The sequence below is a fragment of the Podarcis vaucheri genome (assembly GCF_965113315.1).
Source record: "Podarcis vaucheri genome assembly, chromosome: 7".
Lineage (NCBI taxonomy): Eukaryota > Metazoa > Chordata > Lepidosauria > Squamata > Lacertidae > Podarcis > Podarcis vaucheri.
Window position 1 is genome coordinate 66,174,248 of NC_138765.1, and position 26,351 is coordinate 66,200,598.

Genomic DNA, 26,351 nt, shown 5'->3' on the forward strand with positions numbered 1-26,351 from the left:
GAAACACCCACCCCTTGACTCAAGGGACTGAAGCCAGAATCTATGGGGAAGGCCGCCTTGCCCAGAGTGAAACTGGCCTAGTAAATCAACTTGCCTCAATGTACTGAAAGCTCATCCCCACAATGAAGTTTGACGTCCAGTTCGAGAGGCCAGCCACAGCGAAGGCTGCAGGCCGGGGGCCTTGGCTGAAGAGCTCCGCCACGATGAACCACGGAATGGGGCCTGGGCCGATCTCGAAAAACGCCACAAAGCCAAAGATGGCAATGATGCTGAGGTAAGACATCCAGGCCATTTGCTCCTAGCGTCGAAAAACAAGACCAAGTCAGAGCCAAATACACACAGGGGCGTCGGTCCTCATTGCCCACAACAACATTTGACCCTCTATCCCATGAGACGCGTGAGCCTGTGAGTGAGAGAGCGGCCAACCTAAAGTCATACGGGGAGCATCACAGGGAAACCAAGCCCCAAATCAAATATTTCTGTATACTGACCACACGTAAGCTTATCCTCATTGAGCTGTTTCGTGCTGCCCTAAATTTTATTTTTTTAAAAAGGATGTATTTTATTTTTTACTTCTAAAAAACCTCAGAGCGTTCCCCCAAGTGTGCAGACAGCACCTTCTGGCTTCCATTACTGCAATTAAAAATGTATACATTACTTAAAATGGTGCTCCTCTGCTTTTCCAGTGGCCTCTTTCACCACCCATTTCAGAGCTAAGGCTGCTCCATCTGGTGTGCAGCTCTGCTACCTGAATGTAGTAGCAAAGAAAGTGCTCTGAAGGGCATGCTTACAGACCAGGGGTGGCAAACGCAGCACCCTCCAGATCTGGTCTGGCTTCCAACTCCCATCTGCCCCAACCAGCATGGCCAGTGGTCAGAGGTGATGGGAGTTGTAGTCCAGCGACTCCTGGAGGGCACCACGTTGACTAGCCCTGTGGTAGATGAAGGAAAGCAAACTAAGCCAGGGACCCAGCCTATTTTTCTTATTTATTTGCTCCATAAAATTTATACACCGCTTGATTGTAACACCTCAATGCAGTTTGCAAAAATAATAAAAAACATAAAATCAATAAAAACAGAGACTTAAAACATGCAAAAAATAATTAAAACAAGCTAGAAACAGATGTACATCTGTCCGGAAAGGCTTTCCTTTAATAAAGTGCATTTAGAAGGTGCTGTAAAGAGTACATTGAAGGCGCCACCCTGGTGTCTATAGGAAAGGAGTTCCAAAGAGCCAGGTGTTGCTACAATATAAGGTTGATTTCTTGCAAGTACAGAATGGCTATTATCTGGCAACTATAGCAGCACCAATTCCTCAGACTGAAGCGGCAGAGTGCGCATGTATGGGGGGGAGACAATCTCGCAGGTAAACTGGTCCCAAGTAGTTAAGGGCTGGGGCATTGGCCAGGATTCTCTGCAGTTATTTCAACCCCAAGAGGTGGAGGTATACTCTCAGCTTATTTCATTGTCTTCTGATCAAATGCCACTCACCAGAAGCGCCAAAGCAATGGTCATGAGGACTGCGCACCCTGCCATTCCGGCTAGGCCCACGAGATGCAGAGTCCGCCGTCCGGCCCTCTCCACCACAAACAGCTATCAAAAGGGAGACAAATAAATGAGTTACTCTTTGGAAGGATGAATAAACCAGAAGGGCTCTACCCAGAGCAGTCTGTCCTGAGAAATAACTTTAGTTAGAAGTTCCTGGGAAGCCCAAGGGACCCACTCATAGAGGAGCTGCTTGTTGTGTTTCTGCATGACTTAGAAGTTGTTTTAAAACATAGACCACTGGTCTACCTAGCTCTATACTGTCTATGCTGAGTGGCAGCAGCTCTCCAGCATGTCAGACGAGGGGAGTTTATTCTAGCTCTACCTGGAACTGCTGCAGGGGACTAAACAATTGATGGGATAGCTCAATTGATAAGAGCACGAGACTCTCAATCTCTGGGTTGTGGTTTCGAGCCCCACGTTGGGCAAAAGACTCCTACACTGCAGGGGTTGGACTAGATCCCTTTCAACTCTATGATTCTATAGTGGTACCTCTGGTTACATACTTAATTCGTTCTGGAGGTCCGTTCTTAACCTTAAGCACCACTTTAGCTAATGGGGCCTCCTGCTGCTGTTGCGCCGCCACATAATTTCTCTTCTCACCCTGAAGCAAAGTTCTTAACCCGAGGTACTATTTCTGGGTTAGTGGAGTCTGTAACTTGAAGCGTATGTAACCTGAAGCGTCTGTAACCCGAGGTACCACTGTATCTGCATGCAAAGCAGGCAGATGCTCTGCCACTGAGCTACAGCCCTTGTATCCTCCTGCCGATCAGTCTCTGCTGCTGGAGTCAGTCATTTGAGTCACTCCTCCTGCAGCAAAGTGGCAGAATGACTCCAGAAGAGACAGACCTAGAACAAGGACTCGTGCAGAAACACAGTGGGGCATATTCCTCCGACAGCATAGGACAGGAGCGGGCAAACTCCGGCCCTCCAGATGTTTGGGACTACAATTCTCTTCATTCCTGACCACTGGTCCTGTTAGCTAGGGATGATGGGAATTGTAGCTCCAAACATCTGGGGGGCTGGTGTTTGCCTATGCCTGGCATAGGAGCACAAGACCCACCCATTTCAATTTGGACAGCAGAGGTCCCATACAGAGAGGGACTTCCCCCAGTGTCTGCCTCCAGGAACCCTGCACAAATCTCATTATCTTTAAAAATATTAGGGAACTGTATTTGGGAGGGGTTAATGAATGCAACTAACATGGGTCTGGTCTGAGTAGCACTTACTTGGATACAGCCAACTGCAGATAGAGACTGCAAGATATTTGGGACACCATTGCCGCCAGTGAGCTCCAGTATTAAAATAGCCCCTGGCATAAGGATGCCCCCTGCCACTATATTTGGAGCACCCCCCTTCTGCCAGCAGCAAAGGAAGGCACTTACCGAGACCACCGTGAAGGCCGTGTTTACAACTCCAGACCCGATGGTAGCATAGACGGGCTGCTGCACCCCAGATTTTTCAAAGATGCTGGTTGAATAGTAGAATACCTGGGGAAAAGAAAGAAGAAATGTAAAGAGGTGACCTGCACAGGACCAGTGCCCAGAATCCAGCATCGCGGGGCACGGGAAGCTACCTTATACCAAGTTAGAACATCAGATTAGCTCAGCATTGCCTGGTATGCCACTGGGGATTGAAAGCAAACCAAGTGTTCTGCTACTGAGCTATGGCCTTTCTCTAAAAATAAAACAAGATTCTAGTCCTCACCGTAATGCATATAGGATTGATTTAATCAGCAACTAGCCCTGGTATAGGAGGAAAGGGGCAAAGAGAGAAGATTCCTAGCCACGAATGGTGTTGCGTCAGCAGACCACTCACAGAGCCTCTTCATCCTCGAACCAACCACCAGCTCCTCCGCTCCTCTGCAGCCACTTACCGCATTGATCCCAGAGAGCTGCTGGGAAAGCTGCAAGACCACGGCGATGAGGATGGGCTGGCGGTACATGGGCGAGCGGAAAAGCTCCGGGATGGTGACTTTCTTCTCCTGCATCATCTGCCGGCTCTCCTCCTTCATTTCCTGGAGGTCGCTGCTGACGTCGGTCGTCCCTCGGAGCTTCTTCAGGACTGAAGAGAAATGAGGGAGGAATCAGGTGAGATGCACTCATGACTTGCAGGTGAAGTAAGGAAGAAAGAATAAAAGAGGGCTCTTACACCTTTAATAGATACACATAGTAAGCTACACATTAAATGTGCACTAGCCCTGTGTTTTCTTCTCTTTTCAATCGCACAGTGTTTGCAGCAACTATTTTATTTACTTGTGACATTTCTAAACTACCCTTCATCTCGAGGGATCCCAGGGCAGTGGATAAGACAGCACATGACCTCAGTCACATAGCTCCACCCAGAAGCATGCTACCACTGTGCCACATGCCTCCATGGGCACTGAACATGTGCAGGCCCCACTCTAAAGGCCTCTTTCGCAAGGAGGCGGCTGCTCACCACTCTTGGCTTTGTTCTCCTCATTGCGGTTGATAAGAAGGAAGCGGGGACTCTCTGGGGCAAAGGGCAGCAGGATGCATTGCGCCAAGGCAGGAACAAAGATGAACCCCAGCAAGAGCGGCCACAGGCTATCGCTCCCCATGATCAGATCCATGCCGAACACCTGTAGAGAATGACATAATAATAATTTATACCCCGCCCATCTGGCTGGGTTTTCCCAGCAACTCTGGACGGCTTCCAGCAGAATATTAAAATCAATAATTCATCCAATATTAAAAGCTTCCCTAAACAGGGCTGCCTGACATAGTAGGGAAGAGGAGGCAGGTTTAATCTGGGAACTCTGAATCTCGGAGGGGTAACAGTGTTTGAGAGTTCTACATTTGCCTGGATCTCTTAGGGTGTTGTTATGGGTTAGCTGACACAAGCACTCTCTCTCTCTCTCTCACACACACACACACACCGTCTTTTGTACCAGGCCTCAGATCTCCTGTCCTGACTCCCCACTTAAGAAAAAATTCTTGCAAAAAATATTGGGTTCTAGCCAATGCGCCTCCTACACAGAGCAGACCATTGAAATTAAAAGACAGGTCCATTCATTTCAATGGGCTTACTCTGAACAAAGCTGAGCTGGGTACACCCCAAAATAGTTGCAAATAAAACACACACTAGAGGGTTGTATCCACCCGAATTCTACTCGGAGTAAGCCCCAATGAAATTAATGGACCTAATTTGACCGTGTCCATTTCACGGGGTCTGTCCTGGATTGGACCAGCGCTAGGAACAACCCACAATATTTCATCTACACATGTAAACACGGTTTCATAAAGTCATACATCCATTTACAAGAAGTCAATCATAGTTTATCCACTGCGTATATTTATTGGGGGTCTTTGCTTATTGTTCTTCTTTAAGCAGAATGTCAGATTATAGGAATGAAAGTAGAGAAGGCTGAATACATTCCCATAATTAACAGACTCCATTCTTCAGCCAACATGTTCAGTGCACATCCTTCAATATCTCTTTCATAATATGCAAGTGCTATAGCCCATATGGGTGGTAGTGTTTTTTCAACACTGTAGGATGGTCAACTCCTTTATCTGACTTTTAATGTCTTGCGCTGACTAATCTGGCTGCAGTGATCACAACCGTTGCCAAACTTTTGACATTTACTATGCCTTGCAGCTACTCCAATAAAGTATACCTACAAACGTGTGAGGGGAGACACACACACACACACACACACACATTGCTTACAGAGGAACTTTCCCTCTGAAACTCAGCTTTAATTTGCATCCATGTGTTACAAATCAACATGCGGAAGTTGTATGCTAAACTGTCCCATTTTTATTGCCTTCCCCTTTGACATTTATACTTGGAACTGAAGCAGGCAGCCTCTGTGCATCGTAATTGCTTGGCCCAGTGCAAAGCATCACCACACCCGTCCCTGGGAGATTTGTGTAGCTGGGACTCTGGTTTTTTGGACAACAAAAACTCTGATAGATAAAGCACGTTCCTTCTCCAAACTGAAATCAGAGGTTTCACCCAGTGTTAGAAACTGAGATATGAAAACTAGGAGCTAAATGGCACCTTAAACCTAGGTTATGGACACAACAATGGAATGTCTAGGCACACATTTCTATAACAAGAATACAAAGCTGAAAATGAATGAACTGCAGCTAAAATATTATGTTCATTTTTCACATGGTTTAGTCTTTCCCCTGCCCACCCCCCTAATATTCATAAGAGGGTCTCTTCTCCAGTCTGCAGAGAGTAGCTGGAAGTGGAGAGGCAGAAAAAGGTCCTCCTTTCCTTCCCCTCTGCAATTTTAATCTGAAATCTTAGGCGCAGTACTGAACCCAGAGCTCGGAAGCTGCTTGTGCTAATGAAATTCCGTCACAAAATGCGCCTAGAACAATGGGAGTTTCAAACACTGGTTTCACCTCATTCAGTCAAGTGGGCAGGTATGCATGCATTTAAGGGGAGCCCAGGAGGCAATGACTTTTTGCACAGGATAATTATCACCCTCAAAAAGAACCAGTTTCCCATCATCCCAGAAAAACCATTTGCCCCCATCAACCCCTTTTGCAGGTGCACCGTTTCCCATCCCCCAGCAGAGGGAGCCACCGATAGCCCACTTCACCTGCGCTATGAGGATGCCTACGACGATGCCCAGCTGGTGAAGCGTCCCCAGAGCCCCCCGAAGGGACGTGGGCGACACCTCCCCCACGTACATGGGCACGAAGCCTGTGGTGAGGCCAGAATACACCCCAATGACGAAGCGACCGAGGACCAACATCTCAAAGGAGCTGGCTATCTTCGAGAAACCCATTAGCGCTGCAGCCAGGAAGGCAAGGCTGTTGGACATCAGCATAGAATTCCGCCTGCAGGAGGAAAAAGGTTGGGCTAAGTGGGGGCATCCGTAGAAGTAGAGTGTCCAGCTCAAGGAAAGCGACAGTACTGTTCTATTCCACCTTGGCCCAGGGTGGATAAAAATCAATTTTTAAAAAAAAAATCAGATTTTTTTATTTAAATTGAATTTTTAAAATAAAACACTTTTGGAGGAAAAATCTTTCTAAAGATAGCTTTCTGTTTAAGTTACATTATAGTCCAAAGGCTATTCATCAGGAAATAAGGATTTGTCATGTGTGCTAAAACTCTTAGTTTAATTGTTTAACCACATCAGTTAACAAACATGGATACATATGCCATAATGTTATTGTTTTAGTTAAATAAATTGTTTAAATTTTTATTAAGGAAATAATTATTTTTCTCCTTCCAATGAAGTACAGCAGAAAAGTTGTCCAAATATAAACAGTTAATTTATTAAACCTCACAATAATTTCATAATTATCTGTCTATGCATTTCTAATAGTATAACCAAATCAGTAATTCTTTATGTAACTGTAAAAACCACTCTGAAAATTTATTATTCCAAAACCAAAACCTTCATCTGGTTGTCAATATTAAGGTTATACCAGCAAGAATGAATCTTTCTGTTAAAAAAAATAAATGATTCAAATCAAGTCTTACGGACTAGTGATTTAAATCAAATCCACCCTGCCGTGGCCAGACCCCACCTGGAGCCCTGTGTCCAGTTCTGGGCAGCACAATTTAAGAAGGATATTGACAAGCTGGAAGGTGTGCAGAGGAAGGAGACCCAGATGATCAGGGTTCTGGAAACCAAGCCTTATGAGGAATGGTTGAAGGAGGTCTGGATTGGTGTTTGCTCCAGAAAAAGGATGAGGGGGTGTTGAAACAGCACTGACGGAACAACCCAGGAACATAAGGAGCTGTCTAATACTGAGCCATACCATTGGCCCCTCACGCTGAGTATCTCCTGCACAGACTGGCTTCTCCAGAATTCTGGGCAAGACTCTCCCCCAGACCTACCTGGAAAAATGCCCTTGGGAGTTGAACCTGGCAACCTCTGCACAGAAAGCAGGTGTTCTAGCACCGAACTAGGGCCCTTAACCGCGGAAAGCCAAAAAAGCTCAGCGCTCACCGTCCAAAGCGGTTGACGAACAGCCCCACCGAGAACGACCCAATCATTCCGCCCACCGAGAAGATGGACACCGAGAGGGACCAGAGTGTGGTGAGGGTGCCGCGGCTGATGTACTCCCCATAGCGGTTGTACCACGTGTAGTTGTAGAATTCCTCAATCACCTGCAGAGGAAGAGAGCAAGGAGAGACCCGGTGAATTGAACCATCCCTCAAGGCGGCCACTTTAACAGATTGGTAGCTGCCCTTCAGAGGTCCTGAAAAGGTTGAAACGCGAAACACCAAGCCACCTGGTAAAAACAAAACCTCTTCCCAATATTAGGGTACAGTGGTACCTCGGGTTAAGAACTTAATTCGTTCTGGAGGTCCGTTCTTAACCTGAAACTGTTCTTAACCTGAGGTACCACTTTAGCTAATGGGGCCTCCCGCTGCCGCTGTGTGATTTCTGTTCTCATCATGAAGCAAAGTTCTTAGCCCAAGGAGTTTTTGTTGGGGTCAAGATTTAATTTTGTAGATGCTTGATTTTTTGGCTCTTATTGGTATCAAAACTGCAACGGTTAGTCAGTCTCTGACGTTTTTAAAGTTTTTTTACTGGATAGTTTTATGAACAATTGTTGTGATCAGCTCTTTTTCTCCCCAAAGACTACCTTAAATTGCATTGGGGAGCTTTAGTCCCAACACATCTGGCGGGCAAAATATCATTTTGGGGCTTTAAGGTGGTGATTACTCTCTCCACTAGGTGGCAGCAAGGAGGAGCTTGGCAGGGCACCCAGCCAACCAGGTGACCCTCACCTGGAAGGAAACAAGAATCTTGGACAGGTGCTTTTCTGTCACCAGTTCATAAAAAAAATAACCCTATGCCATACAGTGCAACTTCCTGGAGTTTTGGTTCTTTGCTGAGTCACCGTGGGATGCTGAGTCACCGTAGGCATGCAGGAATGGACTGGGGCAAGGGGAGGGGGGAAGGCAGGGGGAATACAGCAATGGGGAAAGAGATCCCGCTTCTGTCCCTCAGAACTGCATTTAAATTCTTAGTTTCTTCACAAAAAAGGGCAAATGCTGTTGTTGGAGGTCAGCCTCTCCATCCTGGAGGGAACGTACTCTTCGCCATTTGCATTTCCAACAGGTGCTTTTGTTTGTTTACAGTATTAAATATATATATACATATATTATTATTTAAACAGGATTCCAAGAATAACTCACGAGTCAGGACCCAACAGCTCACATTGCATGTTCAGAATAAGCAATGGATTCCTTCTTTCCTCTCTCACCCGAGGAGATGGCAAACCCCAACTGTTTTTGGACAATTCTGCTGCATTTAACGGTGTTTTCTTTTAAGCTCATTTCTCCCCCATGGGAACCAAATTGGGAAGGGGAGATTAAAGAAACCAAAGCTCCGTGCGAAGAGAAGGGAAAAGGCAGCAGTAGGCCTTTGGAAGTGGCAAGCGAACCACTGCTTTGCTCATCCCCACTCAGGACTGTGCGCTAAATCAGCTCAAACCAACCTGAAACCTTAACAAGCAGCAAACTTGCCTCACGTTTTCATGAATCAGGGATGGGAGACCTGTAGCCCTCCAGGTCCTGCTAGGCTACAACTCCCCTCATCTGTAGCCGCCGACCATGTTGGCTGGGGCTGATGGGAGTTGGAGTCCATTCCCATTTGGACAGCCACAGGTGAGCCCACACCATCACCACAGAGCAATACTGCAGGGGTGGAGAGTCTGTGGTCCTCCAGGTGGGGATGGACTCTTACTACCATTAGCCCTGGGCCAGTGTAGTCAAAGTCAGGGATGGCGAGCGCTGGAGTCCAGCAACATCTGCCCCCCACTCCCATCCTGTTTGATGTGTCTTTAAAAGAAGACTTCATCAAATGCGAGGCACCTAAAAGGCAAACACACGTCTTATTCCAGATGCTTTTATGAGTCCATTCCCTCAGATGCAATGCCCCCCCTTATTCATCAGATAAAGCTTACAGCGTAATCCGTTTGTTAGTCCTGTGGCACCAAAAAGATGCTTGACTGGTTCTCCCACAGCAGCCTTAGCACAGCTGCTTTTCTGGGAACCATTAAATAAGGCTCTGGGCGGGTCTACGAAGGGCTCGATGAAGAGATAAGACAGAATTGAGAGACTCTCCCCATCAATCGTAATAAGGGCTGTTCACTTGTGTTCAGCATTGTCTGCACCAATTGTCCAGGGTTTTAGACAGGGTCCTTTCCTACCTTGTGATGCAGATAGGGATTGAACCTGGGATGGCCTGAATGCAAAGCAGATGCTCTACCATTAAGTCACAAAAGCCCTGACGATAATAATATGATAATAATCTATTATTTATACCTCGCCCATCTGGCTGGGTTTCCTCAGCCACTCTGGGCGGCTCCCAACAGAATATGAAAAACACGATAAAACATCAAACATTAAAAACTTCCCTAAACAGATGTCTTCTAAAAGTCAGATAGTTGTTTATTTCCTTGACATCTGATGGGAGGGCATCTGACATCTGATCTGATGCAGAAGGATTCTATTGCACAGCATTTTACAATGAACAGAGCTTTGTTTAAATTTAAATGATATATAAGCGGCTCAAATAAACATTTTGTTTACTTGACAAAATTCAAGTAAACAAAAGAACCCCAACAAAACAAAACAACCTCTTACAGAATCAGAGTTGGAAAGGACCACAAGGATCATCTAATCTCCTGCAGTGCAGGCAGCTTTGTGGTTGACAACCATATAAAACATTAAATGTGCCAGTATTAAAAATATTCAAAAGCACTGGTTACCAAAAAGAAGTAAATACAACATTCTACATTATCTGGACAGGCTTGCCTGAACACAGAAGTCTTTTAAGGAGGCATTGAAAGAGAGTACAGCGAAGGCACCAGTTTGATGTCAATCGGCATGGAGTTCCAAAGTGTGGGTGCTGCACCCCAGAAGATCAATTTCTTACAAGGATGGAACTGGGTATTATACAGCACTTTTAACAGCGCCAGTTCCATGGACTGGAGCAGTCAAGTGGGCATATGTGGCGTAAGACGATCCCGCAGGTAAACTGGCCCCAAGCTGTTAACTCAGAAAGCTGTTCCTCAGTTGTTGCAGTGAAAGAAGTGATTACTTAATTAGCGACGGGGCAACCTCTCTTCATTTCAGTTTGGTTTAATAACTTAAGTAGCAAGTGCACAGATTAAAGCACGTCTAAAAGAGGCAGCAGGGAGGGTATTAAAGGAATCTCAGAACAATAAGCAGGGGAATATCATTTATGCCAACCGTTTGCAACTATCATTGGCTGGCAATTCAAATAAACATGTGTCTAACCTCAGCAGCTCTTGGCTATGTGCTTAGTACAACAATTATGACTTGGGGTGGGGAGCTTTTGGCCTTGGATTCTATTATTCTGGAATAATCAGGGTGAGGAAGGTCAGTTTTCTTAGTTTGCCGAAGGAGTAGCCCCCTCCGTCACATCAAACTGTGGTGCATCTAAATCCTGCAGCCTGCATCCCGTGAGGGACAGCCCAGGAAGCCCAGAGACAGAGCACAAAGGAAAAAATTCCTTCCTGTTGCTGGTCCCCCAAGCACCTGGAAATCAGAGGTCTCTGGCCAAGGAAGTTCTCTTTAGCCACCCAGGCTGCTAGCCATGCCACACTACTCCTCTTGTGGCTGTGGGCTCCATACACTCAAAGGCTGTGGGCTCCATACACTCAAAGGATGCCCCCCAACCGGAAACCCTGTAAAACTGCTGCCAGTCAGTGCAGACAACACTGAGCTAGATGGACCAGTAGTGTCTGACTCAGTATATGAAGCCGCTTCTTATGTTCCTATTATTGGAACATATGCGTCATGTATATGCAACACCATGCATCGTTTTCTAAATCTCTACTGTGCCCCTGGCTAATCAAACTGACAGCCCTTTCTCGCAAGGAGGGCTCCAGCTCCCCAGTCGTTTTCGTTGCCTTCTCTAAAGCTTTCCCAGCTCCACGTTATCTTGAGATGGAGCTGATCCAGACCATGGTCTGAAAATCATCCTGGGCATGCTTAAATCCCACTCTGGAATCCGTCTCAGGGGCATTGGGTGAGTATTAGCCGAGAAGGGTTGAGAATGACGCAGCCGCACCCCCCCCCTCCTGCCGCCCTAGTCCTTTTAAACAAAACACTCAGCACAAGAGGGACTGTTAATTCTCCTGGGAACCAGCTTAACAAATCCCATTAGAGTTGGCAGTAAGCTGGCTAACCGGATGTGCTATTTTTGGGGGGTGGGCAAGGGGGGAAGCAGAGGGAGGGAGCCTGAATTTCCCACCTTGCACAGCATTTTCTGCATTTCGAAAGGCAATTTTCCTGTATAACCAGGCCTTTGGCCTTTTAGAATGGGTGGGATATTTTTAATGTATTTTTCCTATTGGTTTTAATGTCTCTGTGGGGTGTTTTTGCTGTTGGCTTGTGCAAGGAAAAGCAAAATAACTGATAATTATTTTTGCAGTTTTGCAAAGCGGGGGCTTATGAGCACCCCTTTAAAAATTATTATTATTCATTAAAAGGGGTGCTCATACACCCCACTTTGCAAAAGGAAACTCTATGAAACTAATTCATAGCATGTTCATGCACAAGCTGGGAAAAAACAACTTTTTTAATGCTAGGTTGCTTGGACACAGTCCTGACTCACCACAGGCAACCGTGCAAGCAGGTATGGACAAGCCTTGGATATATACAGCATGTGCTGGACCCACACAGAAGGGCAGGAAGACACCGGCACTGTGCGGATAATGTATCCACAAAGAACCTCTGCACAACCAGTCAAACCAGGCTACATGCAGCCCACACATTTACAAGGGCTATTAAGTCCAGATATAACCTCCATAGACAGAGAAATTATACCTGCGGTTGCTGGGGTACAAGGCTGCTGAGGGCCTTTCCCAGAGGCCACTATGGAAAGCAAGGATGCTGAACTAAACAGACCTTCAGCCTGGTCCAGAAAAATAAGAAGCTGCTTTATACTGATACAGGTCATTTGTCCATGTAGCTCAGTACTGTCGGCACTGACCACCAGCGGCAATCCAAGGTATCAGAGATGGAACATTCCCAGCCCTACCTGAAGATGCTGTTGGGGCTTGAATCTGAGACCTTCTGCAGAAGCTATACCACTGGGCTACAGCCCTTCCCCTTCTTGCACCCTTGGGGAAATTGTTGAGGCCTGGAGCACTATGTATCTGTATACTCTGAACCCCTGAAAGAGCAGCTGCATTCTCCTAAGGAGGTCGACTGAACATGCATCAGATGTCCTCCCCACCCTGCTAGCACATCTTTCCCTACCATGAACAAGTTGCCTCCTACAAGACCTGCACAGAGGCTACGTGGGTTTGCCCATCAGATGGTTTGCCCATCAGAGAAACTGCAAGCCATTCGTTCATTCCTCCAGCTCTCACCTTCTGTGGGGCGTTGATGACTCCAGTGTTGTAGCCAAACTGCAGAGATCCTAGGACTGCTCCTCCAACAGCCAGCATCAACCGAGCCGTCATCTGCTTGGGACGGGGGTGGGGGGGAGAGAAGAGAGAAAACAAGGCAGATTTTTAATCAGCGGGCAAAGCGGCAACTTCCGGCACTTGCTCCCCGGGTACCTTCAGATAGCCCCTTGAACAAGGGTTCCCTTAAACCGCACCTGTGAAGTCAAACGTTTGCATCATTCTGCAAGCTGTGGGCAGGGAGTCTGCTTCACTGTTAAACGGTCCTTAATCTCAGAAAGTTCTTCCTAAGGTTTTGTTGCAATCTCCTTTCTTGTCATTTGAATCCATTGGTTTGAGTCTGTCCCCCCCCCCCCCCGGCCCCGGAGCAGCAGGAAATAAGCTAGCTCCATCTTCCATGGGACAGCTCTTCACATATTTGTTGAAGGTGGCTATCATATTGTCTCTCATTTTTCCCTGGGCTCGTGTGTTGCATAAGATGGAAAGCAAAGATAAGATTTTAAATTAATAATAATGATGATGATAATGAAGAAAAACGGTCCTCTCAGGATATCAGCTCTGAGATGGGATAGGAAGAAAACAGGCCGCTATTGTTATTCCTCCCTAACGAAAGAGGGCAAAACCGGGCATGGAATCTCTCCAGCAGCTCTTTGGCAAAGCCCCTTCCCCACCTCCTTTCTGGCTAAGCCGAAAGCAACAATTAGGGGCTTGTTTCAAGCTGGAGGTTAACAGGGGCCACCAAGTTTGGACACCAGCCTGATTGTGGAGGTGGGGGTGGAGGTGGAGAAGGGGTTCTCCCTCAGCCGCAACGGGAAAGCAAAACAGGGGCCCTGATTTTCGCAGGCTGAACTAAGCCGCTTTGGGTGCCCAAAGCCCCTTTTCTGTTCCCACCCACGTCACAGTGGCTCTTTGTTTTGGGAGAGTGGGATCTGGGATCCGGCCTTTGCTAATCCCAGATGGTCTCTCTCTCAATTTGGGGTGGGAGGAATTTGAGGAGCCATGTGAACCTGCTTTTAGGACAATCTGGCTATACCCTTAAGCTTTATTGCCGTGAGGTAATGTTCTCTCTCTCTCTCTCTCTCTCTCTCTCTCTCTCTCTCTCACACACACACACACACACATGCCACATTCACTCCATACACTCAAAGCACGGCAATACCACTTTAAATAGCCATGGTTCTCCCCCCAAAAAAATAATCCGGGAAGCTATAGTTTGTTAAGGGTGCTGAGAGAGTCATTAGGAGGACCCCACCCCTATTCCCCTCAGAGTGGGTTAATAATCCATCCTCCTTCACAGGGAACTCACAACTTTCAGCACCCTTAGCAAACTGCCAGTTCTGCAGGCAAGGGGTGAGATAACTGGGCTCCTGAGCCCCACAGGGGTGCCACAGAAAGAATGGAGTTGGTCAAGGGAGCCGATTAGACAGTTGCACCAGGATCTTTCTGGTCAGGGTGAGGGTGTTTGAACCAGGCGCTCTCTCTCTCATCTCTCTCTCTCCCTCAGCTGTCCTCCTCTGATAGTCTCATGCATTTGATCAGCCTTACAGATCTGAATAGAAAGGTTACCAGTCCCTAACCCTACAAGGTCAAATACTGCAATATGGAACGAAAGCTTGTTTTAAGAATAAATGGGTGCTGAACAGTTTGTAGCCCTCATTATGGCCAAACACTCTGATTTCCTCAGTTTCTACATGGTAACACCAAGGTCTGCATTTCCTGGCCAAAATAACAGCAGCTTCCCAACGTTACCATTCTGCATGGCAGGAGAGTGGAGCAGAGATTTCAATGTGGGAGAGCAACGTTCAAATGCCCATTTACAATCTCCCCAAAACAAACGATCCGATTTTGTTACCACCCTGTTACCACATGTTGAAAGCTGCATGTGCTTCTGAGGAATACCTATGTTAAGGTTTAATTCACACCTTTTCTTCTTCATTTTCCTGGAATGTATCTCAATACTGCCTGCACTGACTGGCAGTAGCTCCCCAGGGTCTCAAGACAGGAACCTGCCCCAGCTCTAACTAGAGATGTCACTGGAGATTGAACCTGCATGAAAAGCAGCTGCTCTGTTTGCTGAGCTACAGCCCTTCCCAAGATTCCAGATTTTCAAATTTTGCAGGCTTACCTTAAAGGCTCACCACAGCATCCCCAGATATGTTCGTTACTGCTTGATTTTTTGAAAATTTATTTTGCAAAGACAAAAGAATGTTCACCTACATGCTAACTGCAAAGTTCTATGAACCAGGGATGGGCAAAAGGGTCTTTGACTATAACTCCCATCAGCTCTTGTCCACGTGTTTTATGCCCTTAGAAGTGATAAAAATGCCGCAGCAGAAACTGGCCGGCCGCACCTGGAACCAAGCAGCTGCAGTCTGCTGGGCTAGCATCCAGCTCCTGTTAGTGTGGGTTGCATAGCTGCCAACCTTCCCTTTTTTGTGGGAAATTCCCTTATTCCAGCGCCGTTTCCCACTGCTTCCCGCTGCTATCCCGGATTGTTAGATATCCCGTAGACTGTCCCCGGGACAGGTGAGACTGCTGATCCCTTATTTTCGAGGCTGCTGATCCCTTATTTTCAAATCTGAAAGTTGACAGCTATGGTGGGTTGGGTGGCCACATCTCTGGGGCTTCAGGGCTGTCCCTTGTGAACAGAGTGCACCTAGCAAAACAAGGGGAGACCCAGCACAGCAAACTCCCAGTCTTTTCTGCCACAGCAGCCCTTGTTACATTCACTGTTTTATTCTGGGTTTATCTGATGTTTTGATGTGTTGCAAACCACTTTTGAGATTCTTTCTTCAAAACATAAAGCGGCGTAGAAATGAAATGCAAAAGATTAATGAATAATATTGGAAAAGTTATAAAGAAAAGCTTTGGAAAAAAAGAAAGAAGAAAAGAATGGTGAGAACCTTGAGGAGGAGTCACTAATAAGCTTCCAAGGAATCCCAGAACAGTCTGGAAAACCTCTGCCTGCTGCGAAAAAAACCTGAGCATCTGTAACAGTCCATGATGCTCTGGGCAAGATCATAGGATTGTAGAGTTGGAAGGGACCCTAAGGGTTATCCAGTCCAGCCTCTGCAATGCAGGAATCACAGCGAAAGAACCCGTGACAGGAGCAGAACACATGTTTGTGCCATCTTCCAATGCCCTCATTTCCCATTTCTCCTCCCTCCACATACTTTTCTCAAAAAAGCTTTGGAGGCTCGGGAGTGGGGAACCATAACAAATTTAGGGGAGGGGATGTGTTGGGGGGGGAGAGAATGTTCCATTGCGCAAGGGCAAATCCGAAACGGGAAACTTAAGAACTGCTTTGGACGCAAGCCCATGTCCGCAAATTAACCCAAACCCGAAGGCTCAGCAAAACCCCAAGGGACCAGCCCCGCAGCGAAGGAGGTTGTCAGAAGGAGCGGGGGACTTAGCTGATGTTCCCATTTCCTGGACCAGCCTTCCATCAAAGCAGGTAGGAAAAGCCTCCTGCTAACTGGCCTCCCCTAATCTCAAAGGCGCCCACACAGCTGTCAGGCCCTGGCAGGAGTTCATAGAAAATCTAGCACAAGAGAACCACAAACATTGTCCAACATGCTTCCATTCAAACTTGAAAGGGAAAGGGCAGGAATTTTGTATTATTATTATTTTTAAAAAACCCTAAACACAACCAAGCTTGCACACCACTCAGGAGGTGTCTGCCAAAATAAGATAACTTGGCATAGCCTAGTAACTAAAGGAGAGAGAGAGCTATATAGAAGCATGTCGCTGTGTTTCTATTTCCTCTTTCTTCCACAGAGCTCAAGGCGGTATACAAGATTTTTCCTCCACCCTCAATTTTATCCCTAACAACAACCCTGTGAGGTGGGTAAAGTGGAACGTGGGTGACTGGCCCAAGATCACCCTAGGGAGCTTCATGGCTGAGTGGAAATTTGAACCCTGGCCTCCCAGGGTCCTGGTCTGACACTCGTAACAACTATACCACACTGGCTCGAGAAATCAAGACGGGACCCCTGGTTCGAATCTAGCCTCTGCCAGGAGCTCATGCTTCAGTCCTTCCTTTTTTTTTTTTTTATAAAATTTTTATTGGTTTTACAAAAGTTTTTATAACAAACAAACATTAAAAAAAAGACAAACAAACAAGTATAATTTCATAATGTCCTTTCATAAACTTCTTTCCTCGGACTTCCCCATACCTCCCCTTTCTGCATCCTCATGTCCAAATTTTTATAGCAACTTGTAAATGTTTTTTCCCGTCCTAATTCATCATAGTCCTTTCTTAATCTAATCTTATATTACTGCAACCCTTTCTCTCTGTAAAATCTCGACATTCTAAGATTCATCAAGTTTATAATAGTCCTTAAGGTAAATCTTAAATTTCTTCCAGTCTTCTTCCGCAGTCTCCTTTCCCTGGTCACGAATTCTGCTCGTCATTTCCGCCAATGTCATATAGTCAATCACTTTCATCTGCCATTCTTCCAAGGTGGGTAAGTCTTGTGTCTTCCAATACTTTGCGATCAGTATTCTTGCTGCTGTTGTTGCATACATGAAAAAAGTTCTATCCTTCTTTGGCACCAATTGGCCGACAATGCCCAAGAGAAAGGCCTCTGGTTTCTTAAGGAAGGTATATTTAAATACCTTTTTCATTTCATTATATATCATTTCCCAGAAAGCCTTAATCTTCGGGCTTCAGTCCTTCCTGACTGCATTATGGGGGCTCATAATTCCAACTTTAAGAGAGGCGTGAGGAGCCCTCCAGATGATGCTGAACCGCAACTCCCATCCTGCCAGGTGACTGGCCATGCTGGGGCTGATGGGAGCTGTAGTCAGGCAACACCTGGAGGGCCTGCAGGTTTGCCCACACCTGGTTTAAGAGAAATGCACACAAAGCACTTCAAAAGCCACAATGCCTGACTGCCCTTTCCCCAGCAGTATTTGGGTGCTCTGCAGAAACTGTATGTGGAGACAATGAGGACTTGCTCCTTGAGGTTAAAGAGAGTTTTGAAATGTTGTTGCCCCCTCCTTTTTTAACCCCCCCCCCCACAGTAGCCTCACTTCTGCAGAGACCAGTCCTTTGGTTCCCTGCTGTTGGACCCGACTCAACCCATCCTCTTGCACTTCTTGACCAGAAGAAAGGGGCAGCGCAGTTTTTGGCGTATTGCACTTGGAACTTGCCCTGCCCAGGGACAAATCCCATCCTCTAGCCCCACAATAAAAGGTAAAGGCTAAAGGGACCCCTGACCATTAGGTCCAGTCGTTGCCGACTCTGGGGTTGCGGCGCTCATCTCACTTTATTGGCCGAGGGAGCCAGCGTCGGCGTACAGCTTCCGGGTCATGTGGCCAGCAGGACTAAGCCGCTTCTGGCGAACCAAAGCAGCGCACGGAAACGCCATTTACCTTCCCGCTGGAGTAGTACCTATTTATCTACTTGCACTTTGACGTGCTTTTGAACTGCTAGGTTGGCAGGAGCAGGGACCGAGCAACGGGAGCTGACCCCGTCACAGGGATTCGAACCGCCAACCTTCTGATCGGCAAGTCCTAGGCTCTGTGGTTTAACCCACAGCGCCACCTGCATCCCTTATCCCCACAATAACCCCGTGCAAAAGCAAAAACAGGGACTCTACAGGATGCAGGTACTATTCCCTTCTCCACAAAGCAAGTAAAATTTGTGTGTTTGTGATCTGTGGTTGCCCCTGCTGAGCAACTGAATGGGTCAGTGGGGGAGCAGAAATGACATCATAGTGTTGGAAGGGACCCAAGGGTCATCTAGTCGAACCCCCTGGTTCACAGCGATGGCAGCGACTCCTAACCCGCTGTTCTTTATTTTCAGAGTCTACTTTTATGAAACAAAAAAATTCATTCTGGTTAAACAGAAAACTTTTAACTGCAAAAGAGGTATGCGTCATACAAACAAACAAACCCATCCCGTGTTAGCACAACAAGTTATTACAGCTCAGCAGCCAAGGCTGAAATCTAACTTACACTTACTTGGGAGTAAACTCCTTCTGCATCAAAGGGGTTGGGATTGGGAAGCCTGTGCTCCCCCCCCCAACCAATCCAGTAGAAATAAATGTCTCATCCGACACAACCCTATGCCTGTTTGATCAGAAACAATTCCCCCTGTGTTGAGTGGGGCTTAAGGTAAAGTTAAAGGGACCCCTAACCATTAGGTCGAGTCGTGGCCGACTCTGGGGTTGTGGTGCTCATCTCGCTTCATTGGCCGTGGGAGCCAGCATACAGCTTCCGGGTCATGTGGCCAGCATGACTAAGCCGCTTCTGGGGAACCAGAGCAGGGCACGGAAACGCTGTTTACCTTCCCGCCGGAGCGGTACCTATTTATCTACTTGCACTTTGACATGCTTTCGAACTGCTAGGTTGGCAGGAGCAGGGACCAAGCAACAGGAGCTCACCCCGTCACGGGGATTCGAACCGCCGACCTTCTGATCAGCAAGTCCTAGGCTCTGTGGTTTAACCCACAGCGCAGGTGAAGTGTGTGCCTAGGACTGCAGCCTTGATTTTAGACAGAGGAAGACCTACATCTGACGCAGTGGGGAAGCAAAATGGAGACACCAAAACAAGGAATACAGTTATGCTGGAAACAGGTGGGGTGAAGGAACTCTTCACTCTTCCCCTCCTAATAATAAAAAAAACCTCACAATTTATCCAAGGTAAAATTTGTTGGAGGGCGGGAATCACCAGCTAGCTCTGTTCTTGTTTTGGGGGGTGGTTCTCAGGCTGCTCCAAAGCTGAAGTAGTTTGGGGGTGGGGTTGATGGGGATCCACAGAATTGTAGAGTTAGAAGGGAACCAACAGGTCCTTTAGTCTAACTCCCTGCAATGTAGGAATCACAGCAGGAAAAGCAGAACCAGAAAAAGTAAAATGCAATATTTTGGAGCCCTCCTCTCGCCAGGTGAGAATCCTAAGCAGGAAATCACCATTTCGAGGCTCCATGAGGATATCTGCAGAAATTGTGCCCAGCCTGCCTAGCCACAATAAAACAGAAGAATCAGAGCAGTTTGAAACCCAATTTGGGAGCAGGATGGGGGAGAAGGGACCCCGAATAAATCATCAACCAATCTGGTTCTGATGCCATCTTAAGGCCAAACTGCTTGTCAAAGTTAAACACAAGTGGAGGGGTGGATCAGGATATTGCAGCTGCCTCCTATTTGCATTGGAAAGTTTCCTTCTCAGTGCAAACAGCAACTGCGTAAATCGTGATGTCTGCCGGGACCTGGAGAAGGAGCGAAAAAGGGAGGTTCGCCCTTTCCATACCTGCTCCAGCCTTGATCCCAGTTCTCTCTCCAAACCCACGACTGGTATTTGTCATTAAAAGCAAAAAAAGTTCCCCCCGCCCCCCGCACACAAACTCATCACTGACCGTTCGGACACTTTTTGATTCCTGCCTGAACAAACTCCAGGAAGTCCACAGGGAGGTCAATTTCTTTGATGACACAACCTGTGTGCATTTGCGTTGCAACATACAGAGAGGGACAGGCAGGGACGTTGCTCTAACTACTTTAAAGTTAAGTCAGAGACATGAGCATCAAGGCTCATAGAATGGTAGAGTTTGAAGGGACCTTGAGCGTCATCTAGTCCAACCCCTTGTAACAAGAGAATCTCAGCTACAGCATCTATGACCAATGAGAGGGTCTTAAATTAATGTTGGTGACTTTTTTGTGACGATTTTATTGTTTGGAGGGTTGGTTTGTTTTTTGTAAAACACTTGGGAGGTCGGTTTGTTTTTTATACAATCAAGCGGTTTATCAATTTTATGAAATGAAATTAATTTTGCGAACTAAATAATCAAACCGCTCCCTTCAATTGCTCGCCTGGAATGCAAGGTCCATCTTTCAAATCGACGAACTTACGTTAGCCATGTTCTTTGATTGCAATGGGCCTACTCAGAGCAGCGTCTGGTGAGATTCAGTCCCTGAAATTGGGGCAGGATTCTGTCTGCCTCTGGATCTGCTTGTTTTGTATTTTGTGGTTGTTACAGTATTTTAGATGTGCTTTTAATTTAAATTACGTTCTGTTCTTTTGTCGGATACCCTGGGATCTATTTGAATGAAGGGTGATTCACAAAAGAGAGATAGATAGATAGATAGATAGATAGATAGATAGATAGATAGACAGACAGACAGACAGCAGGGTCTGTCCTGCCAATGAGCTTCAGATGGGAGTGCCTGTTGGACCTCTCCCCTGCTCTGGTGTTGTTTCCTTCCATAAGCCTTTGCTGGAGGAATGGAAGAGGAGCAAGAAAGGTGTTGCAACTGGGAAGCAACAGAATTCGTCCCCACCCTCAAGTTCCACAGCAGATCAATCAACCACTCACTCCAGAGACAGAAGCATCCTAGAAATAAACCCGGGGGAGGCTGCCCATGGCAGCTCTGAATGAGTCCCTGTTCTCAGCAACTGGGTCTGAAGAGGAGCCACACACCTGAATTCTCAGAAGTGAGCCATCTGAGGATGTGCAAGACAGGCAATTTAAACATGCATGCAAGGTTGAAGGAAAATGTTGCTGCATACTTGCTTTTCTTAGCTTAAAAAAAATAATCTGGCTGATAGGTCCTATTTCAAGATTTTGCACAGATGTGCATGTGGGGAACTGGTTCACAGATCAAAAACAAAGTGAAACCTCACAACCCAACCTTTGTGCATTCCTTGCCCCCCCATCCCCTGCTCCCTGACTGATGAGCACCCTAGATCATGTTTCATCATCCACCCTTCAGACACCACCATCGCCTGACTCACTTCCTATGACTAAGCATTCTCAACGGACAAAACTAAAGTGCACCAGCTGGTTTATAAAAATGATCACTTGTGTGACATTATCTATTTGCAAAGGAGCTCAGGTGCTTTAAGAAACACCCACCAAGGTGTGCTACAAATTCCTACCATCACTATTTAAAGACACTTGGGACAGTCAAAGTTTGGATTGTGAAAGCAGAGAACTAATTGGCTGCTTGCTAATGACAGCAAGATGGAATATCACACATACATGGATAAAGCCACAGTGGAAATTTGGAATGACGAAGTCTAGGTTTCTGACCATGTCAGAAAAGCCAATGCAAATAATGATACTACTACTAATAATAATAATAACAATAATTTTATTATTTGTACCCTGCCCATCTGACTGGGTTGCCCCAGCCACTCTGGGAGGCTTTCAGTATATATAAAAAGACAATAAAACATTACATTAAAAAGCTTCCCTATGCAAAAAGTTCGCTTACTGAGAGGTACCTTTTATCCAGCCGGATTTCAATTTATTTAGTATATAATGAGGGAGAAAAGCCCCCAAATACCCCAGCAAAATATTGAATTTTATGAAACTCTTAACAGCAAAAAAATGGCTCCACATTAGGGATCAGTGACCTGGATCTTGGGAATTCTATGCTGCGCACGATAGAACATGTGGCAGAGAAACAGAAAAATCAGACATAAGAATTTAAGTGGAGCCTTGCTGGATCAGGCCCACTAAATGAAGAAGCGGCTGGTAGGTCAGAACTTAAACCAGGTTTACTGTAGGAAGTATGAATGGGGATACAGTGGTACCTCAGGTTAAGTACTTAATTCGTTCCGGAGGTCTGTTCTTAACCTGAAACTGTTCTTAACCTGAAGCACCACTTTAGCTAATGGGGCCTCCCGCTACCGCTGCACGATTTCTGGGTTAGCGGAGTCTGTAACCTGAAGCGTATGTAACCTGAAGCGTATGTAACCCAAGGTACCACTGTATTTGAGCTACAAGATACGGATGCAGAACATGTGGCCACCCAGATGTGTCTGGACTACAACTCGCAACATCCTTGACCGCTGGCCAGGCTACAGCTGGAGCTGTTGGGAGACCCACAGCATCTGGGGGGCCACCAGTTGCCCACCTCTCAAATACGGCATCCCGGCTCCAAGGTGGGCGTAGATGATCTCACCAACCCTGAGTCATTCAGAGGGGGATCCAAACAAACGACAAGGTGAACAATCCCCTGCAACTTATCTGGAGGAAACAGCACAGCAGCCAACATTGTGGCGGGCTTACAGCTTTGAGATTAGTTTGCGGAGCAACAAAAGCTGCCGGCCGCTATAAATCCCCACCGAGGTGTAGCGTGGGAGCGGGCAGGCCAACAACCCGTCTGCTTCTGGTTGTGTAACGGCTATTTACCACAATCACATGCCGGAGCTTTTGCAAAAGACATAATAAGGCCCGGCCAGCCCCTCCTGACAAAGCTTATGACAAAGGATTAGGCCACATCGAGAAAGCAGCACATAGTCCAACTATGGAACTCACCCTGCCCCCAAAGAGGGCCACCAATTTGAATGGCTTCAAAAGAGGACTGGGCGAATTCAAGTAATAGGGATGCTCTGCCTCTACAAGCAAGGCTTCCGAATACCAGTTCCTGGAAAGCACAGCAAGTGAGGTGTGCTTTGGCGTTCAGTCCTGCTTGCCAGTTTCCCACTGGGGGGGCGTCTCGTCCGCCACTGTGAGAACAGGATATGTTGGACTGGGTGGGCCACTGGCCTGATCCAGCAAGCCCTTCTTCTGTTCTACATATCCATCATGACCAATAAGCCAGAGGCAGTCCTCTCTTCCTCTTCTACCCCGATTTATTTCATCTCATTTATGAATCGCTTCCCAGCGTGTTTTAGCATCCTTCCGCGAATCTGTCCAACCCCCTTTTTGAAAGCAAGCATTCCGTCTCATTCACTTAGTACCGTATCCAGAAGTGTTTTCCTTGGTCTGTCCCATAAAAGAATAAAATTAAATTTATTTGCTACAAAAAAAAGAAAAGAAAAGTGCAAACTTAACAAAAAGAAAAGAAACCCTGGCAGAATCCGAGACCAGGGAGAAGAGTCGGTGGAAGAAGATTGGAAGAAATTTAAAGACTATTTACAGAAATACTGCAAAATTAATGAATGTTAGAATGATGTTGGATTGAAGTTAAGTGGTTTTTAGCAGCAATGTTAAAAGGAATATGTAAAAATGGATCGTTAACAGGTGATAATTTAAAGTTATTATATTTTAAGAAGAGATTAAGATAAAATCAAAGAGGGAAAGGATTTGCTGAACTAACTAATTTGAACTGGAATACAAAAAGGGAGGTGTGAGGAGGTCGGGGAAACAAGCAAATGAAAGATAAGACATGGAAAGACTAATCGGTTTTTTAATTGTTTTTATCTTGTATTTTCATTCCCCCCCCTTTATTTCTTTTTTCTTTTTTCCCTTACTTTTGTAATATGTTGAAACTTTAATAAACATCTTTTTTTAAAAAAAGAGAGGGGGAAAAAACAAAAAGAAAAGAAACCAAGAAACAAAGGTTTGAACCGCAAAGGGTCAAAGCCTCAGAGGGACAAAAGTAGAAAGATACAACGCAGCTCCAAAGAGATCATAAAGTGTCCCCAATGATTACATCGCGTGGCTGGGATGGCTAGTATGGTGGGGAGAAAACCCCTCTTCCTCCACCTTCTCCTCACCAGGCATAATTTTGTAAGTAGAGCGAGATAAATCGGTCTGGCTCCATCTTATGTCCATTTTGCCTGCACTCATTCAATATCCTGTTCTGTCCTATCGCCACCACAATCCACATTTTTAAAATTTTGAGAAATCTGCACATATATCAGTATCCATGTGAATGTTTCTCCCAAAATGGTAACACATTTCTAAACACTGTTTCTCTTGAGATATGCAGCACTTTCCTCAAAGCAGAGGACAGCATTGCAAAATTCAAAAAAATATGAAATCTGAAGGATAGACTGTCCCAGGATACTGGGGGCGATACAAAGTATTTAGACTCCATTTCTACCTCCCAAGCACTCAGCGGGAGTCAGTATCATCTCAGTAATCCTTACAACACCCCCCTGGAAGTCAGACTAGGGTTACCAATACAAACTAGAGATTATGGGAGAGTTGAAAAGTAAGAGCTTTGGAAGGGCGCATTAGGAGTTCACAGTGGAAAGGAAGATCTGAACCAGAGTTTTTCTGCTTCGCTGCTCGCTCTCTTATTAGACAGTCCACTGCCTCTAATATCCATCTTGGAAATGTAATGCATTTTATTTCGGCTTTTGGGTGGGGAGGAGGGGCTGCCACCTTCTGCTTGAAGTGTTCACTTAGCGGAAACAGTTAAAAGCACCAAGGAAATATATTTCCTCCCTCTTCCTTGCTCGGGCAAGGAGGGGGGAGGGAGGCCACGGAAATAAGATTAAGTGGGGGACTCATTTTGCTCTCCAAGACCAACACCTCCCTCCTTCGTCCCCGCCCCCTGGGACGTGCAAAGGGTCATGTACACACCCGTTAGGTTCCTCAGCCCAGCTCCTGCCTACAGATTACCCACGACACTGGACAAGGCTTATACATTTGTACACCTCCCCCAGTACGAACTGGACTCCTCACTAACTAAAAGAGAGAGAGCTCTGATCTCAGGTTGCTGGGGGCTCGTCCCCCCACAGCCAATCAGGATGCTGATCCTGCGCATGGCCCTCCCTTCCCCCCTCGTAAGCCAGAGCATCATGTTCACCTTTCGCCCATATTCGCTGGGCTGCTTCTGCCTGCCAGCCAGCCCCCGCCCCCGTCCCGCCAGGCGGACATGCCAGCAGCACCCTCCCCAATGGAGGAGTGGGGGTGGGGGAGGAGAGAAAGGGGCCTCCCCATTTCAGGAGGGGGGAGGGAAGCATGGCAAGATGCATCCACTTTGAATATGCCCAAATGCCAGAAGCAACCGGAAACAAGCAGAGTCTCCCATCAGGAGGGGTGAAGGCCTATCCCATCGCAAAGACTCTCTCTTGCCAGGGTACAGACCCTCCCCGCCCCCAAAATTCAGGAGCTTAACAACAGGGCTCAAGTTAGAAACCTTTTGTCATTTGCTTTCCAGACAGAAGCTTGCACAGGCAGAGCAAAAGGCTGGGGAACTGGAGCAGTGAGGTCTGACAACTTAGAGGCAGGGAAGCAGCTAAGTTCCTAGTGGGGGACGGGAATTACTGCTGCTACATCAGGTCCTCCTTGCAGGCTTCCCTTTGGAACACCTGGACTGCCACCGCATAGCTGTCAACCTTCCCTTTTGGTTGCGGGAAATTCCCTTAGTCCAGCGCCGTTTCCCGCTGCTTCCGCGGATTGTTAGAAATCCTGTAGACTGTCCCCGGGACAGGTGAGGCTGCTGATCCCTTATTTTCAAATCTGAAAGTTGACAGCTATGTGCCAGCGTGAGAACAAGATGCTGGACTGGTTGGGCTCCTGGCCTAATGCAGGGTCTTCTCGCGTTCTTAAAAGGCTTCGGGACCAACTCAGCTCAAATTCAGCTGCTCCACACTGCTGGAGGTGCAGCCTCAAACAGACCTTTCTCTTTCAGCAATCGTTTTAAATTAAATTGCTTTATGGATCTTGTGATTTTACCTGTGGGATTTGTGGTTGTTGTTCATTAAACACATTATAATATCCTTTTGAGTGGTAAGATTG

At 46.6% G+C, this 26,351-nt stretch overlaps 1 protein-coding gene across 1 annotated transcript in view; it reads right to left on the minus strand.

The window, feature by feature from the left end:
• The window catches only part of SLC2A1 (solute carrier family 2 member 1), a 41,505-nt gene that overhangs the window by 3,733 nt on the left and 11,421 nt on the right, over nucleotides 1-26,351 (minus strand). The window contains exons 2-9 of the mRNA XM_082233279.1: nucleotides 12,896-12,988; nucleotides 7,486-7,646; nucleotides 6,124-6,364; nucleotides 3,984-4,146; nucleotides 3,421-3,608; nucleotides 2,930-3,034; nucleotides 1,491-1,592; nucleotides 91-298 (exon numbers count right to left, since the gene is read on the minus strand). Coding sequence (XP_082089405.1) covers nucleotides 91-298; nucleotides 1,491-1,592; nucleotides 2,930-3,034; nucleotides 3,421-3,608; nucleotides 3,984-4,146; nucleotides 6,124-6,364; nucleotides 7,486-7,646; nucleotides 12,896-12,988 — 1,261 coding nt within the window. The remainder of the gene's footprint in view (nucleotides 1-90; nucleotides 299-1,490; nucleotides 1,593-2,929; nucleotides 3,035-3,420; nucleotides 3,609-3,983; nucleotides 4,147-6,123; nucleotides 6,365-7,485; nucleotides 7,647-12,895; nucleotides 12,989-26,351) is intronic.